At 41.0% G+C, this 16,047-nt stretch overlaps 1 protein-coding gene across 4 annotated transcripts in view; it reads right to left on the bottom strand.

Moving 5' to 3' along the window:
• Window positions 1-11,297, bottom strand: part of LOC134658020 (nucleolar protein 4) — a 184,414-nt gene extending 173,117 nt beyond the window's left edge. For 2 of the 4 annotated variants that reach the window (XM_063513617.1, XM_063513619.1), the window contains exons 1-2: window positions 11,160-11,297; window positions 10,181-10,754 (exon numbers count right to left, since the gene is read on the bottom strand). In XM_063513617.1, the coding sequence (XP_063369687.1) occupies window positions 10,181-10,699 (519 nt within the window). In that variant the 5' untranslated portion in view covers window positions 10,700-10,754; window positions 11,160-11,297. Of the gene's footprint in view, window positions 1-10,180; window positions 10,922-11,159 lie in introns of those variants that run through there. The other 2 variants (XM_063513620.1, XM_063513618.1) reach the window with 2 other exon arrangements.
• Between the last annotated feature and the right edge of the window lie 4,750 nt (window positions 11,298-16,047).

Genomic DNA, 16,047 nt, shown 5'->3' with positions numbered 1-16,047 from the left:
TTTTTCCGTTACCAAAATTTTACTATTCCTAATGTAACAGAATGTGGTACCTATAAAATATTAAAATATATAATTTATTTATCACTTTCAATATTTTCTTAAGAGCTCTATTACTTCAAAAAGTTGACCGAAAATCTTTGAGAAGAGCAATACAAAACTAGCTCCGAATACACTCTCAATGATAAATTCACGTATTCCGTAGATCTCCATCACCCGTGTATACGACCCGATATCATAGCGCCCTTCATTAAAGCGACCGCAAGCCCCTAACAACCGTGCGTGCGTCCCTACCCTACACGGGCTTATCTATATTTTTTCGCCGCGCCTTTGTGATGTCGCGGTCGCCTCGCCCGCCATGCCTCGCGCCACTCCGCACCAGCCAGCGCCATAATTTACGACCGGCCCGCGCCGACCGCTCGCCGGGAGCGGCCCGGGCCGAATTTATGGCGTAATTTTTACAATGGCCGCTGCAGATCTGGGATTATAAAGTTCTGGAGTGACCAGATTGTCCGATCGACGGTCGGGCACGGACGCGGACGGTGTAATGGCTGGCTAACCAGTTTTTAGCATTATGTTTATGACGATGTACATTTGCATCAGACTTGGCGTGAGAGATGCAACGAAAGGTGTTGAGCACTTACAATAAATAGCAACAAAATATGATGTGATTGATGTGTTTGGGCACGGACGGTTCAATAGGCGTCGCAAACTACTTTAAAAACTTGACAATTCAGTTTGCGATGTATATCAAGCCTATTTTAAGCTTTAATTGGCGTTGAAAACGTAAAAATCGGTTTATAAATCAATTTCACTAATATTTGTTCCGGAGTCATGGATGTTTTCTATGTATATAAGTATGTATTTATCTATATAAGTATGTATATCGTCGCCTAGTACCCATAGTACAAGCTTTGCTTAGTTTGGGGCTAGGTTGATCTGTGTAAGATGTCCCCCAATATTTATTTATTTATTTATTTATTTCTCAGTCACTGCCAAGGGTTGGGCATGAACGACAAAGTTGTAACAATATTGGACAACAAGGTAGAGTTTAGTCGTTTTCATACTTGTCGTTAGGCGTGAAAGATTTAACATATAACTTAAAAGAAATTCATGGTCTGTGTAGTGTAGCCATACTCTAAGTGTGTTCCCCTACCCTACCCATCCCCTACCCATACCCTAGGGTTCCGCGACACCCCTGCAGGGGTTCCGCAAGAATTTAGAACACTATGCTTTAGTCGCCGTCAAAAAAAAGATTGAGAACCGCTGGTGTAGTGTATGATGGCTGATGAGTTTCAAAATACACGGTCTAGGGTCTACTTTTGCATTGCGAAGATTTAAAATTTATTAAAATGACTATCAGAAAACAAAAGCTCTACCTATCAGTTCTTAATCTTATACTCAATAGAACAAAATATGAGTGCACAAGAATATTCACAGAAAACAAAAGCCGATTCCCTACTTCGGAAAATCCAGCCAGCTCCCAACACAAACAGCGTCGAACCCGAATATTTTTTCCTTGGCAATTTCCCCCCATTTAATGCTAAGCCAACAGCTTCGCCGACCTGTGCAAGCGGTTCAGTAATGCACACGTCTCAGATGACGCGGAATAATTTAATTGCCACGGCTGCGGCTGCATCCGGGTGACTCCATATTTTTGCCGCAGAATGCTTCTAATTTTACCGAAGGGGTTTAAGGGATCGAGTATTTTAACACAGCGTAATTTACGGGATATTTACCTCTAGTATTTAAGGAACGGCTGCACAAAGCGGCGTTCAGTCAGGATTTGTATCCGTGTGTAAAAAAGGCAAGTGGCTTTATGTGGCGACATGTCAGTTTTTGAACTAGTTTTCAATGAACATCAGTATATTTTATGGCGAGTTATCGTTTATGTATATTATCTCGAATCACTTTAAAATCAAGAGCCAAGGAGAATGAATACAATAACAATAAGTTGCATGATTTTGAAAAATTCGGGCGTTAGGTACGCGTACGCGATCCAACGTCAACATTTACTGGGACCGCCAATAAAATTTCGAAGAGCATTTCACATGCTTTAATTGATTTTGTTATTAAATGAAATGCAATCCGAAATGGTCGGAAACTTCAACATCATTAATTATGAAGTTATGAATATAAGAAGCACACCAATTAGAAATTCTCAATCAAAATGAATCATGACATTCATGACAAACTTGGATATCGTACTCCAATTCGTTAAAAATCATCGGTTCCGATGAGAGTGACACAACAACTATCGAGAATCGTGCGCAATCAATACAGAAATCATCGATACATTCGATATAAATTACTAAGGCGGCATGATGTGAGCAGAGTTCGAGCAACTCAGGCGACGAGCGAACAAGAGTGGTGTAGTAATCGATCGAGCTCATCGTCCACACATCGGCAGGCCGCAGGCTGCACTCACGGCTGTTATTGTCCTAGCTGGTCGTTTTTCCTGAATCCTGGATACCATGGATGAAAGCGTTTGTTTAAAATTTCAGAAACCGGCAACGCTGATGTATTGCAGCCTAACTCACTACCGAAAATCTTCTCTGAAAGCAATGATCATCTCTGTAATCGTGTAACTATAACCGTAACACTATGACTAGTTTATGTTCTAATCAGACAATATTGCTTCATGGTTACATAGCTAAACAATACTTGCTCCATAGAAAATGCTTAGTGCAAGATGCCGCGAAGATGTGCTCATTTGTCTGGAGGTGGTTTGTTTCTGTATTTTTTCTTCTTTTGTATTAAGGCCCGAACCCTTCATTGTGTGTTGTCCGGTATGCACTTGGTCGCTTTCTAGCTTCTACAACTGTTATTTTATTCTTCAGGGTGGCAAAAAGTTTGCTGAGTGCAGACCAATGTCCAAAGTATATAACATAATGGATTAACGTCTCAGAATTTTTGCTTCAATTGTTCACTAAGATAGATTTCGCTTTCTTACGATTTTCAAGACTTTCAAGTTGGGATTGATCAGTGATCACCATGCATGGTCCATGTAACATCTTCATTTTTAGCCAGTTCCACTTATTGTGCCCAAAAGCCCAAAATAAGTCATTCGAAAAACGACAAATTTTCTTAGAATTTTCACGACACGATTTACCATGTGTTAAAGCCAATCTTGAAGTGGTAACACCAAGAAGTTCAATAGGCGTGCAAGTCGGATCGACAACTCAGAAGAGTTCTTGCTCCGGATCACACCTGGTGGCTGGTTGCCAATATAACAACATGGCAATACTTCAGCTACGGTCCGTGGTGAACATTGCAACTAGTGTAGGAGACAAAGCATGACGATTTGAAGCCAGATTAGCTTGACTGTAATCGACATTAAATCTTATGTTGCGGATGTTTTTATTCTTTATAAAATAAAGGCATAATTTGATATTGCAATGGTAGTTTATTTTAAATGAGCATGTTGTTCTATTTGGGATGAACCAGTCATCAAATATTTAAGAAACTTGATGGTGCAGTATCCAAGTCGTTTATCACGCAGTTTCTCTAGTAGGTGCTTCGCAGTTTCGTAGAGTTTTAGCTGATAGCAGTTAAGACAGGGTTCAGGCAGGTTCAGGTGAGTTGGGTTAATAAACATGAGAGGCGGCCAGTAATAATGAATGAGGCGAGCGCGGCGGCCCGCCTGGCACGTTCGAACACCCGGCGCGCAGCCGCGGGCAGAGGCCACGAATAACTTATACGCCACTTGTATGGCTGAAAATGACATGATACGGGCTTCGGACAAGTGATACGTGGAGAGCTTGACTTGAAAGGGAGTCCTTTCGGATAACTAAACTACGAAAGTAGCGAATCAACTTGAATATTTAGAATACTTTATATTTTTTGACTTTATTATGTTATTTGTACTAGCTATGTAAGTTGACATGTAATCACCTATTACCAATAAAGAATGAGTATGAGTATGAGTATGAGTAACAGACATAATTGTGCTCAATATAGTCATTCATACCCGACAAGACAACGCTCTAGCCTTAAATATTAGGGGTTTTAAAATCTTAAAGAATACAAGACTTAGCTATATTTGGATAATTTGTCTACTCCCAATTTTGATCGAATGGATGGAACATCAATGTTTTAGCAACGCGAAGCGCAAGCCTTTTAAAAATTGGAACTAAATATCCGATCGATGTAAACAGAACAACATCAAGTTTAATTACGGCTCTACATTGTCTAAAATATCTTTAAGATTATTTGTCATTTCATTAATCATTAATAAATATTATGTAATTTAAAGGAGAACCTTGTATGTATTTATAGATTGCATATTATTCACGAAAATTATCCTCTATCCCTTGTAAAATAAATGGATCCAAAACATTTGCTCAAACGCTGCAAGTGCCCTCCTGTCAAATCAATTTGATTGAATCAATGAAGGCTAAGCCCCTATCTTAGTTAGCCACATACAAGCCTACTGGTCTCACACGTTCTAAGGAATCTTTACCAATTAGAACCTTGTGCTATTGTAATAGAGCCTGTGTAAACATATTGACGTCGAGGTACAGTCAGCGGCAGAAGTTGCTAAGCGGGCTTGTAGTTCAAAATGATCTTGCTGCGACTTTATTGTTAAGAGAATAAGAGCGTGTCCAGGTAATCTTGAACACCTCGCCCGCTTAGCAACTTCAGCTGCTGAGTGTACAAGCCGCAGGCGTCCGAGCGGTGGCATCTAATCGCGCTCGATGATAAACGAGCTGCCTAATGATCAGGGATGTTGCGGATGCAGATTTTTTGACATCCGCGGATGCGGATGCGGATGCGGATTTTTAAGGGCTCACATCCGCGGATGCGGATGCGGATGCGGATGTCAAGATTAGGTACTTAGAAAACGTCAAATATTACATTTTTAGTATTTTTTTATTAAAAAAACCAAACGTTTAGTATTTGAGCAAGAATATAGGTGCGTTATATTTAATAAACAGTAACTTCGCCGACTTTTCTGGATCTAGACGATTTCGTTATAGGTAATGACGAAATTACCTAGCACTTACGCCGCCGCTAAGACGTTCCTGTACCGACTTGTTCGACATCCGCATCCGCATAAGCTCCGCATCGATTTTATGCGGATGCGGATGCGGATGCGGATGTTGAAAATAACGCGGATGTTCCGCGGTTGCGGATGCGGATGCGGATGTTCGCAACATCCCTGCTAATGATGATGATGTGAGAGCTCCGCGGGCGTCATGCGCGCCTGGTGCCGGGGTGGCACACATCACCTGTTCTTTGATCTCTGTGAGGTGTGCGTGTGTGAAAATGTCATCAAGGCATACCCGCGAAAGTCAAATTCGTAAATTTCGATCAACTGTCTCGTTAATAACGCCTTTATGTAAAAGAGAAAGATGTCCGTTTGCTAACTTCGATGTTCACGGTAACAAACAAGACGCCCTATTACCTACCGACAAACTCAAGAATTTAACGAATTTCATAAAAGGCTCATCTCATTATTTTAGAGCACCTTAGAAACGCATATTGGTGTGTCATTTTCATTTGAAATAAAGAAGTGGCCCGGAATATCTACAAAATTCCCGATAAACCCAGTTGAATCCCCAGGGTACTATTGATCACTACGTTAACAGAAAAATAAAGCATTGGAAAGTCCCTATTCAATTGGACCTTTAGCAGTAGTCGTACATTTTAGCAATCGGAAACGCATAATTAAAATGTTATGTTAAAAATCTCAGAGTCGTGGATCAGGGAGTGGGTCATAACTAACACTGGCATACATATGACAACAAACATTGACAACACTCGCCTCAAATGTGTTTTCCTTGTCGTGACTAAAGCAAATGATAAAGAGGTAAGCTAGCTATCTGTTGTACATTTATGTGTGCTTGGTGATTCTGTGTCAGAAATCACCTGTTTTTGATTCATGCGAGTCACAGTTGGTGCAGCACTTCTACATACAAGTTTGCGCTCTTCATTTTGTCTCAGAAGCAACAAGTTAATTTTGGTGTTTTTGAGATATATTTAATTAATTCTAAGAAAGGCCTTGAATTATTTTACTTACTTATTTTGTTTTGAGGATAGATGACGGCCAAAAATATCACAACAGTCTGATATGATGGTATCCCGGAGCCGCAAGTTTGAGTCTCGCTTGGGTCGTTGAATTTTTCCATGTTTTCCTTAAATTGTCATTTTGCCTTTAAATTGTCAAGTAGTCATCATATAGTAATTATAATTCTAATTTTATAATTTTAACGACAAAATTTATCTTATTTTATTTATTTTCGCCCTCTTTTATAATGTTATTGACTTTCTTCCAGTCTATTATACTCAGTGCTATATTTGTCTACCATTCTTCATCAATTCTCATCTACTATTAAGGGTCAAAGGTTAACTGGAAGAAATAAGTTCGCCTTTGTACTGCCTATCCTGTGCCGTGCCTAGGGCTTGCAAATATTCGAAACTTTCAGATATTCGAATATTCGACTTTTTCTGACGACGTATTCGAATATTCGAATAATTATTCGAATATTATAAAAAATAAGAAAAGGAACGAGAAATCGGTTTATTATCGTTTTATTCAAAAGCTTTTTTCACATATTGCTAAAACTAAGGATATTTGGCAGAAATCCACTTAATTTACTAGATTTTATCATCCTACTATTTATAAGATGCCCACATTTATAAAAACAAGTAAAACGCCAAAATTAAACGTATTTAATATTTCTAGATAAAACTTATTATAAATGCGTCGTTGCGTGAAATAATATAACTTTAACCATCCAAACACCTAGGTATGTAAGATAATTTTTTAGTAGGTAATTATTTTCCGATTTAAATTAACTTGTAATCACTCAGAGGCCTGTAAAAAGGCCTTTAATCTCATTGTATTTTGAATCTTTATTGACTTTATTTGTTTTGGCAAGTTATTATTCTTAATGGTCGGCTAATTATATAATATTTGAATATTTAAGGGAAAAAGTTAGTTGAGTACTGGGTGGATTATTCGTCAGCTAAAGGTGCATGGTTAGATTACCAAGTTGGGCAGGTTTGGTATGATTAATTTTGAGAATTGCGATAAATGGCAAGGTTTAGACTTCAAAAATTCGCTTAACGTACGCTTGTACTGAATAAACAGAATGACCCTTTAACTTAAAACTTACGCACCGCACCGCACCGTAGGAAATAACATACTTTTTGATTTCGTTTTCTTTTAAATTGAGTTAGGTTTCACTGTATTCACGAAGTCTATCGAGAGGAATACAGTAAAAATATTATATCCTTCGTATTTGGGTACCTACCGTTCCTCATTCACTGTAAATACCCGTAAAACACACAGAAACTGTAACTACAGCGGATGACATAGATTTTTTTATAGTAATAAAAAATATTCGAATATTCGAAACCTGAGCGGCCGAATATTCGAATATCAAAACAGGTCGAATATTCGACAAATTCGAATATTCGAATATTCGAATTGCAAGCCCTAGCCGTGCCATATTTGTGTTTGTGTTTTGTACAATAAAGAGTTTACACATTATATACATAAAAAGTTATAAAAAGTTACCAATGTACTAGCTCTGTTCGAATTATATGTACCTATAGTTTGTCAAAGGACTGTCTCATTTCAAACATAGACAGAGAGAATCAAAATATCTTTGTCTTACACTTACTAGCACCCAAAAGAAAAGGATGAGTACTTATAGTTTTTTTGTTCTTATTTACTGACAAATTTGGTTTGACCAACTTTAGTTAGATAATTTTGAAGTGAGATTAGAAAATCAAATAGTCTGTACTTTTATATCCGCAACGCAGGCTTCGTCAGGTAAACACAAACTTACAATCAGCTACAGGCATCGTCACAAAAAACTACAGCGATAAAATCCGCAACAGGCTTCGTCAACTCACTCTAAAAATACACATTAATAACAAAAAAAAAAAAGAAAAAAAAAAAAAAAAACCTACAAATAAAATACACCCTCCAACTCACCGCCAGCAGGCAGTGTACCCAGCAGGCTGGCCGCATTTCCCCGTTGAATAGCTATACTAATTCTCTGGGCAAAATACTGGCCTGCCCTCTGGTCACCCGAGGCATCGACCAAACGCGACGCCAAATCCTTAAATAAGCGCCGGGCGCTGGGCCCCCACGACCCTAACGTTTCGACCCCAAAAGGCTCAAATATGTAGCCACTGCCGAGAGTGCTGTACTTGCGCCGTTTGTTATCCTCGGCCGTCGTGGCCGCATGACCAGCACCAGAGCTAGTGCCCGGTAAGTGGGACACGGCAAAAGTGTCTACACACGTTGCATCCCAAACCAGAGGCCTCCCCATACTCCAGGGCACCAGCGTCATACCGTCGGGTCTCTTGCCGTCATCCCTCGTTAAACCAACAGGCTCCAGAATAGCAGGTACCTTTACGCTGACAAGAGCCCTTCGGATGACATCGTTAATAGTCTGTCGGCTAGAATCCTAATTAAATCATGTTATAAATGTCCTAGTCGAAGCTACCGCCTCTGGAGGGACTGATTAAATTTGATTGATAACTTCTACAGGAAAACTCCTGCACCGCTACCTTCTATTCTATGAAAACGGACGCAAACAGGTACTTATTGTGGCAATAAAATATGGGTAAAATGTGGGGCTATGCTTTCTTGCAGAATCCCCAGATGGCCTGCAACAGCTGATGTCTGTTTTTCACCAAGCCTGCTGCAAGTTCGGCCTCAAAATAAGTGTCAAAAAGACCGAGATGATGTCTTTGGACTCATATGGTCACGAGACACTGGCCGTACAGCTTGGTGAGGACGTGCTAAAGCAGGTCGACAAATTCCGGTATCTGGGGAGCACTATAACTTCGAAGTGTGACCTTGACGCTGAGATCAACAGCAGGATCGGTGCTGCAGCTGCAGCGTTTGGGAAACTGTGTTCCAAGGTTTTCTGCTCGCATGACCTAAAACTGGCCACCAAAATTTCTGTTTACATGGCGATCGTGCTGCCAAACCTCTTATACTCTTCCGAGACGTGGTGCGTGTACCGTCATCACATTCGTACTTTAGACCGGTTCCACCTCAAATGCTTGCGTAAGATCATGAACATCAGATGGTCTGACCGAGTGCGAAATACCGAAGTTCTGCGACGAGCCCAGGTCGGTGGAATAGAGGCTTACCTAATGCGTCGGCAACTTCGGTGGTGCGGTCACGTATCACGTATGGCGGAAGAGAGAGTGGCGAAGCGCATCTTTTATTCTGAACTAGAGGAGGGTAAGCGGAAACTTGGCGGACAACTCCTCCGATACAAAGATGTTCAGAAGCGACACATGAAAAGGTGCAACATCGAGCCCTCTCAGTGGGAAGGTTTGGCAGCACAGCGTCCTGAGTTGCGCAGGCTGGTGCAGGACAAAGTGCGCGATTTCGAGGAGCAACGTAAAGTTGACCTCGACGCTAATCGCGACGAGCTGAAAACGCGCCAGCCTGCTCCCATTAACTACCATTACGTGGCTGGTGTCCTCACGTGCCCTCAATGTGCGCGGGAGTTCACCTCGAAGATCGGCTACGTCAGCCATCTTCGGGCGCACGAGCGCCGAGCAAACTAGGAGTCGTAGTGGTCGCCATGGCCGAAATCGGCCGGAAGGATCATCATCATCAAAATATGGGTAAGTATCCAGGACCTCTGTACTTAACAACATGTAGTGTTATTGTATAGTCTGTTCGGAAAGAGAAGAGTCGTGGAATGTATTGGGCCCCATACATTCCACGACTCTTCTCTTTCCGCATAGACTACTCGCCAAACCATAGAGTTTGGATCGCGATTCATTAATTTGGGGTGGAATCATTAGCGTGAAAAATAACACAACAGTAAGGCTGAAAATTAGCTTTGAATGACATTTTTTGCGCTGAAGAAAAAAAGTAGTTCATTTCCCTTATTACTGCTTAGAAATGTCCTGGATCTTCAAGAAACAATTAACAGTAGACATGAGAAATTTCAGCCTTGTCCGACGGTTCTTCAAAATATTCAAGGATGTATTCCATCCCTTTATTGGTCGTTAATTGTTTAACGCAGTCTGGAACCTGAGACGCCGTCCAATTAACATTAGTAATTACGCAAAGATAAAACAACAGGAGACAAATAGAGCGACGGGCGTAAATTATTGCAGACATCTGTAGTCCGCCACCATTTAAAAACCCTAAAAATAAAGAGGAAAAGACGATAACACGTAATAATGCACTAACCTTTAACGGTGGTGTAGGGATGTAAAGCGGCGGGTCGTTCTGCGAGCCGGTGTAGATCTCCTTCCCCTCGGGGTTCCTCGCGCAGCCCTCCGCGTCCTGCACGCTGTAGCGGCACACGATGCCGTCGGCCGGCTTCGCCTCGTATCCCGGCGGCTTGCCCACGTGGAAACCCTTCGCTTTCACCCAAAAACGAAACTTTGAACTGTCCGAACTGTTACACTCTTCCCCGCGAAGCGTACGAAGGATCCTGGCGTACTTTTTGAGGGTTATAGTCTTGGTTTTAGCCAAATCCCCATAAGTCTGGATGACCCAAGGTTGATAAGTCTCAAATAAATCCAGTTTAGGGTCTCCAGTGTGAATTTTCGGGCGTTTGTTGTTGTTTTGCTCGTTCTTTTTGTCATTTCTTGAGCCGCTCGCGGTCGATTTGCGCTTCGACGGCTTTTTAGGAGTTTTCACAGGAATAGCTTCCTGTGTCAACTTTTTACGAAGTCCTCGATCAGCAATCATGGCAGCAGCCATTTTGTTTGACTCGCACTTAGTCTGTTAACATTTCACTAGTTATTTTTAATTAGTCCTGGAAACAAGGATTCACTTTTATTGTTCGGGCCCGGTACTCTTTTGTTCCCGCGGAACTTTTGCCTAAATCTCCCGGGATCGCGGATTGTTGTGCGCGAAGTTGAGAACTCTCCAAGTTCCGTCGCGTGCGTACAACTTTGCGGACGGTAACTTTTGAGTACGAAATTCGCGCCGACCTTAAAGGACTCTCGATGATGAGAGAAAAGTTTTAGTGACGACGGCAGTTTCTATTTGCTCGCTTATCATCCTACATATCGCCTAGTTTCCTTTCTAACAAAATGTATCTAATGAAATGATTTTTTTGTCTCGAAAAATTCCTATAAGAAACTAAGGTTCAATAAATTCTGAAAAACCTTTCTAAAATCCCAACTCAGTAAAAATCACGCAAACTCCTCAAACATACCAACAGGTGTCCGGGAAAACTTTTCCTTGATTTTCCGGGGAACGCAAAAGTACCGGGTTATGATGGACGTGTTGTTCGCCGCGCGGGCGGGCCGGATCAGTGGCCGGAGGACCGCTCGCGAGGAACACGCGCGGCGTACTGGCCCGCGCGGCACGGGCCGCACGTGCGGGACGGGACGGCCGGGCCGGGCCGGGACGCTAATTGCCCGCAAAACAATCGGCCCGATCGCCGGCCGGGCGCCGCGATAATGCTCGCCTCGCACTTGCGAGATAACGCGACGCTATTGTGTTACTATACGTACGGAAACTAGAACTAGGCTGACTTGAATAAGGATCGCGCACGGATGGGCGTTCTTAGGTGCAATCTGATTTCGCTGTGTGAAGTTATCTGCCTACGGTACGGCTATATTATAAATGCGAACTAGAGTGCCTATGTAATTTTAAAATGTTTGGCTGTAAATGTGATAGATCATGGAATTAAAATAAAGTCTATCACGAACAGTCAAGTGTAAAAAATATGGGTGCATAAATAATCTCAAAAATATGTTCCATAGCTCTTATGTCGGCGAATTAAGAGCTATGGGACAAATTTTTGAGTAAGTTGTCTACACACATATTTTTACACTTGACTGAACAAAAAGGGGTGGGTTCTATTGTAGTATTTCTGCCTACCGAACCTTAAAAGTTAAAACCTCTATCGATATTCCATTCCCTAGTCGTACGTTCTAGAATTTTAACCTGTAGACTGGGTCCCGATACTCCCGATCTAAATGTTCAGCGTCCGATCTTCTAATCTAATAAAATTGTGACCCTATTCCAGTTTCCCAAAAATAATAAATTAGGCACTATTGATAATTTAAATTTCAAGTTATAATTTTGCCTGCTGCTGACTCTTTAAAAAAAATTTTAAGTTTGGGATACATTAAATTACATGAACCGTTTTGAACCACTTGCGGTTTACCAATAATCCTATTTTTCACACGACACAGACACACTAGAAATATCAAGGAAATCGGACTAGACAGTTCTCATGCGCATTCGACACCAAATACTATCGTCGACACAGATAACTGCCCAATATTGAACCTTATTGCGCCGAGATAAGCTCGAAGATCGAACCTAACATGTTAACTAGTAAACTGAAAGATGCTGCGCGCGCATCATGCGCGTTCAGCGCGCGCGCACGCCGAGGAAGCGGCAGCACGCTTGCGCGAAATGTGCGCAGTGTACCAGGAGCGCAGGAGTTCGTAACGGGTCGCGCGAATACATCTTGAAAAGAATCGTAAGCGTTCCTCAAGGCAAGGTTTTAGATTCGATGATCTATCTCCTGTTTTAATTTAACTCTTTTAACTAAATGGGTTATTTGAAATGAGAGATTTACCAATGCTAAATGGCCTGTTCTTGAAAATTTTGGAAACACGTTTATATACGTCATTTATATTTCAATTAAGAAAATGTTTGATATGCTTTCTAGACTTTTAGCGGAACTTGATCATATTATATCTGCACCATAAATAATAGACCAAAGGGAAACAAAAGTTGAAGCAACTTGTTAATTAAAGTGACACGCAAAAATACATTAATTTTGTTTTGATGGGATGTGAACGTAAGCGTATGCCTGCCAAAAATATTGTGGCAAAGATTATTTTCTTACGTTTGCGATCAACGAAAGGAACCAAATTAATTAACAAACTCCTCGATCAATAATCAAGAAGGACTGCATTTATATTTATGATAACCTGGTAACGAAGCGGTCACCTTGCCGTTATTCGATTGCCTGGGAGCGCGACGCAAACCGTGCACTGCAGGATACGCGTTTTTCGTAAAACATTTTCTTTAATTACTAAGACTTCATACGTTGCATAGTAGTTTGATGAAAATGCGTGCTATCCTACTTCCACACTGAAGTAACCAGTGTCTTTACTGTGACAGAAGGAGATGAAACTGTTAATCTCTGGCTAGTGTTGTAGAAAGTGCCGAAATCCGTTATCTTATCTATTTGGTTATTTACAAAACAACCTATATTTGTATCATACGAAAATGTACAGTGTATTCTGATCTCTAAATAGTCTAAATTCGAAACATGTATACTCATACTCATACTCATACTCATTTATTCATAATATTATTATATATTACACGTCACAATTTTATTTACATGAGATAGATTACTAGGTTGTTTAATGTTACAGAGATTAGATTATTATTACAGTTTCGGTTATAGTTAAATATGTCAATTAATTTTACAATAGTAAGCGTTATATAAATAAAAATTAAATTTGATCCATGATGTTATGTTGAATATACCTAAATTGAGTCATAATTTCAAATTGTAGAATTCATTCAGGCTATAAAAAGCGTGGGAGAAGAGCCATTTTTTCAATTCCCGCGTAAATGAGTTCGACGATTCTATTAAAGTAATGTCTATGGGCAATTTGTTAAATACTTTTGGGCCCAGTAGCTGCATGGTCTGTACCTACGTGGCATTAGTTCAAGTTATACTGTTTCTTTTCTACTATGACATGACCATAGTGGTGGATCTTTTACTCGTAGTGAATAACTCTATTATTCATTCTTATTTACTCCAATAGCGAATGCCACAAGCTAAGCCAAGATGCATAACAATTACAATTCTGAACAATAGGACTGTGACTGTGATGCTGCAAGTATCGGATGGAAGTCATATATTTAAGTAATTTTACAGAGAAGAAAGTAAAGCAAAATTTATAAGCAAAGGATCTTCTTTGATTTACTTTCTGAAAAATATCTGATGACATTGATGACTTTAACCTGTGTAGGGTGCACCGTATCCAAGTTTCATTCAAACATGGCCGTTCTTCCGTACAAGTGACGTCATTTGTTCCAACCGACCCTGTGCACATCAGACCATTTCATCCGCACATACCAAAGCAGCATACTCACGCAATGGTGGCTTTACACGCTTGAGTGCGCAGCCACATTGCTTCGTCGTAAACCGTCGTTGCCATTACATATTGTACCAGGAGGTAATGAGTCTGTAGGAGTTAGAATGCTGTTATAGTAATTGTAGTTTTAATTTTCCGTGCGGTGTTACAGACTGTTTCAGGATAATTTCAGCAAAGACTTTACGTATATCACTTTGCCCGCCAAAGACAGACGCGCGCGGTTACAGTAATAATTAGAATCAAGATAGCCCGTTCTAAATATGGGCATGGCGTTGAAAGGGTTAATCACATACATATAAGTATAGGTATCTAAGATCCAAAGCCGTGGTGTGAAACGGCAGGCAACAGTGTTATTGGTTCACAATGCGTTAAAGAGCATTGCAGTGCAATGCATCGGAAGTGCAGTGAGTGCGAGGCGTGACACATTCGGTACGATATAGCAAAATGTACTTCAGTAGTTCCTTTAGTTACCTGTATAATATTCGCGGGATAGAAACTTGAGCACATCAGTGTGCAAGTCGGCAGTAGAAACTAGGCTGTTAGCCCCAGTCTGAGCGCTAGCATGTTGACAGTAATATCAACAATTGTCCATTTGTTTGCACATATTTGCTCATGGGACGGTAACACCGAGGAGAAGGTACGCCACTTTTCAGCGCTAGAGTGTAAACGTATCACTTCATCCCGCTTCATAGACACATAGATAAACAATGACTCACTTTCAGAGCATGAGAAATCACTACATAGTATAAAACAAAGTCGCTTCCCGCTGTCTGTCCTTATGTATGCTTAGATCTCTAAAACTACGCAACGGATTTTGATGCGGTTTCTTTTAATAGATAGAGTGATTTAAGAGGAAGGTTTATGTATATTTTTTAACCCGTGCAAAGCCGGGGCGGGTCGCTAGTTAAAAATAATTTGCACCGATTCGCCATGTAAGTTACCCTGACATCAGCGTTTCCTTCCACGTGTAAAAATAACGCCCACGTTCTGCATTTGAACGTAGGTACCGTATATTATTATAGGCCGATAATGAAGCCTAAGTAGGCAGTGCCGTGTAGCTCTGTTCGCCGCAGTAGGCGCTAGGCGGTGCCGGTGATACAATCACGCGACGCGCTAATGCGTTCACTCGTCGCCCGCCGCCGGCGCCCGCTACCGAAGTGCTGTGCTAACTGGATTATCGATATCGATATTCACTCACACAGCGCTTCTTTACATCAAACGGACGTTGTCAGCTGGTCGTGTAACGTCCCTCGCAGATACGTCGATGCATATTGATTGACGGTTAACGAACCTAGGCCGAAAATGATATGCCGAAATAAGCAGCGGGGCATAGACATGTTAAATAGCCACAGTACCTACACTCGCCTGCCATCGCCCGCTCAATACTGTGCTAACTGAATTACTGTCGATATTAACAGAGCTTCTTCGGTTAGCTCCCTTACATGGAAACTTCGATACGGGAGCAGACTTCTTATGCGATTGATCATTGTTGTTTTTTATTAGGGTTCCGTAGCCAAATGGCAAAAAACGGAACCCTTATAGATTCGTCATGTCTGTCTGTCTGTCCGTCTGTCCGTCTGTCTGTCCGTCCGTATGTCACAGCCACTTTTCTCCGAAACTATAAGAACTATACTGTTGAAACTTGATAAGTAGATGTATTCTGTGAACCGCATTAAGATTTTCACACAAAAATAGAAAAAAAACAATAAGTTTTTGGGGTTCCCCATACTTCGAACTGAAACTCAAAAATTTTTTTTTCATCAAACCCATACGTGTGGGATATCTATGGATAGGTCTTCAAAAATGATATTGAGGTTTCTAATATCATTTTTTTCTAAACTGAATAGTTTGCGCGAGAGACACTTCCAAAGTGGTAAAATGTGTGTCCCCCCCCTGTAACTTCTAAAATAAGAGAATGATAAAACTAAAAAAAATTTCATGGGCGAGTCCGACTCGCACTTGGCC

The sequence above is a fragment of the Cydia amplana genome, chromosome 21, assembly GCF_948474715.1.
Source record: "Cydia amplana chromosome 21, ilCydAmpl1.1, whole genome shotgun sequence".
In the NCBI taxonomy this organism is placed as follows: domain Eukaryota; kingdom Metazoa; phylum Arthropoda; class Insecta; order Lepidoptera; family Tortricidae; genus Cydia; species Cydia amplana.
Note: the sequence above shows the minus strand (reverse complement) of the source record. Positions and strands in the feature narration are given on the sequence as shown.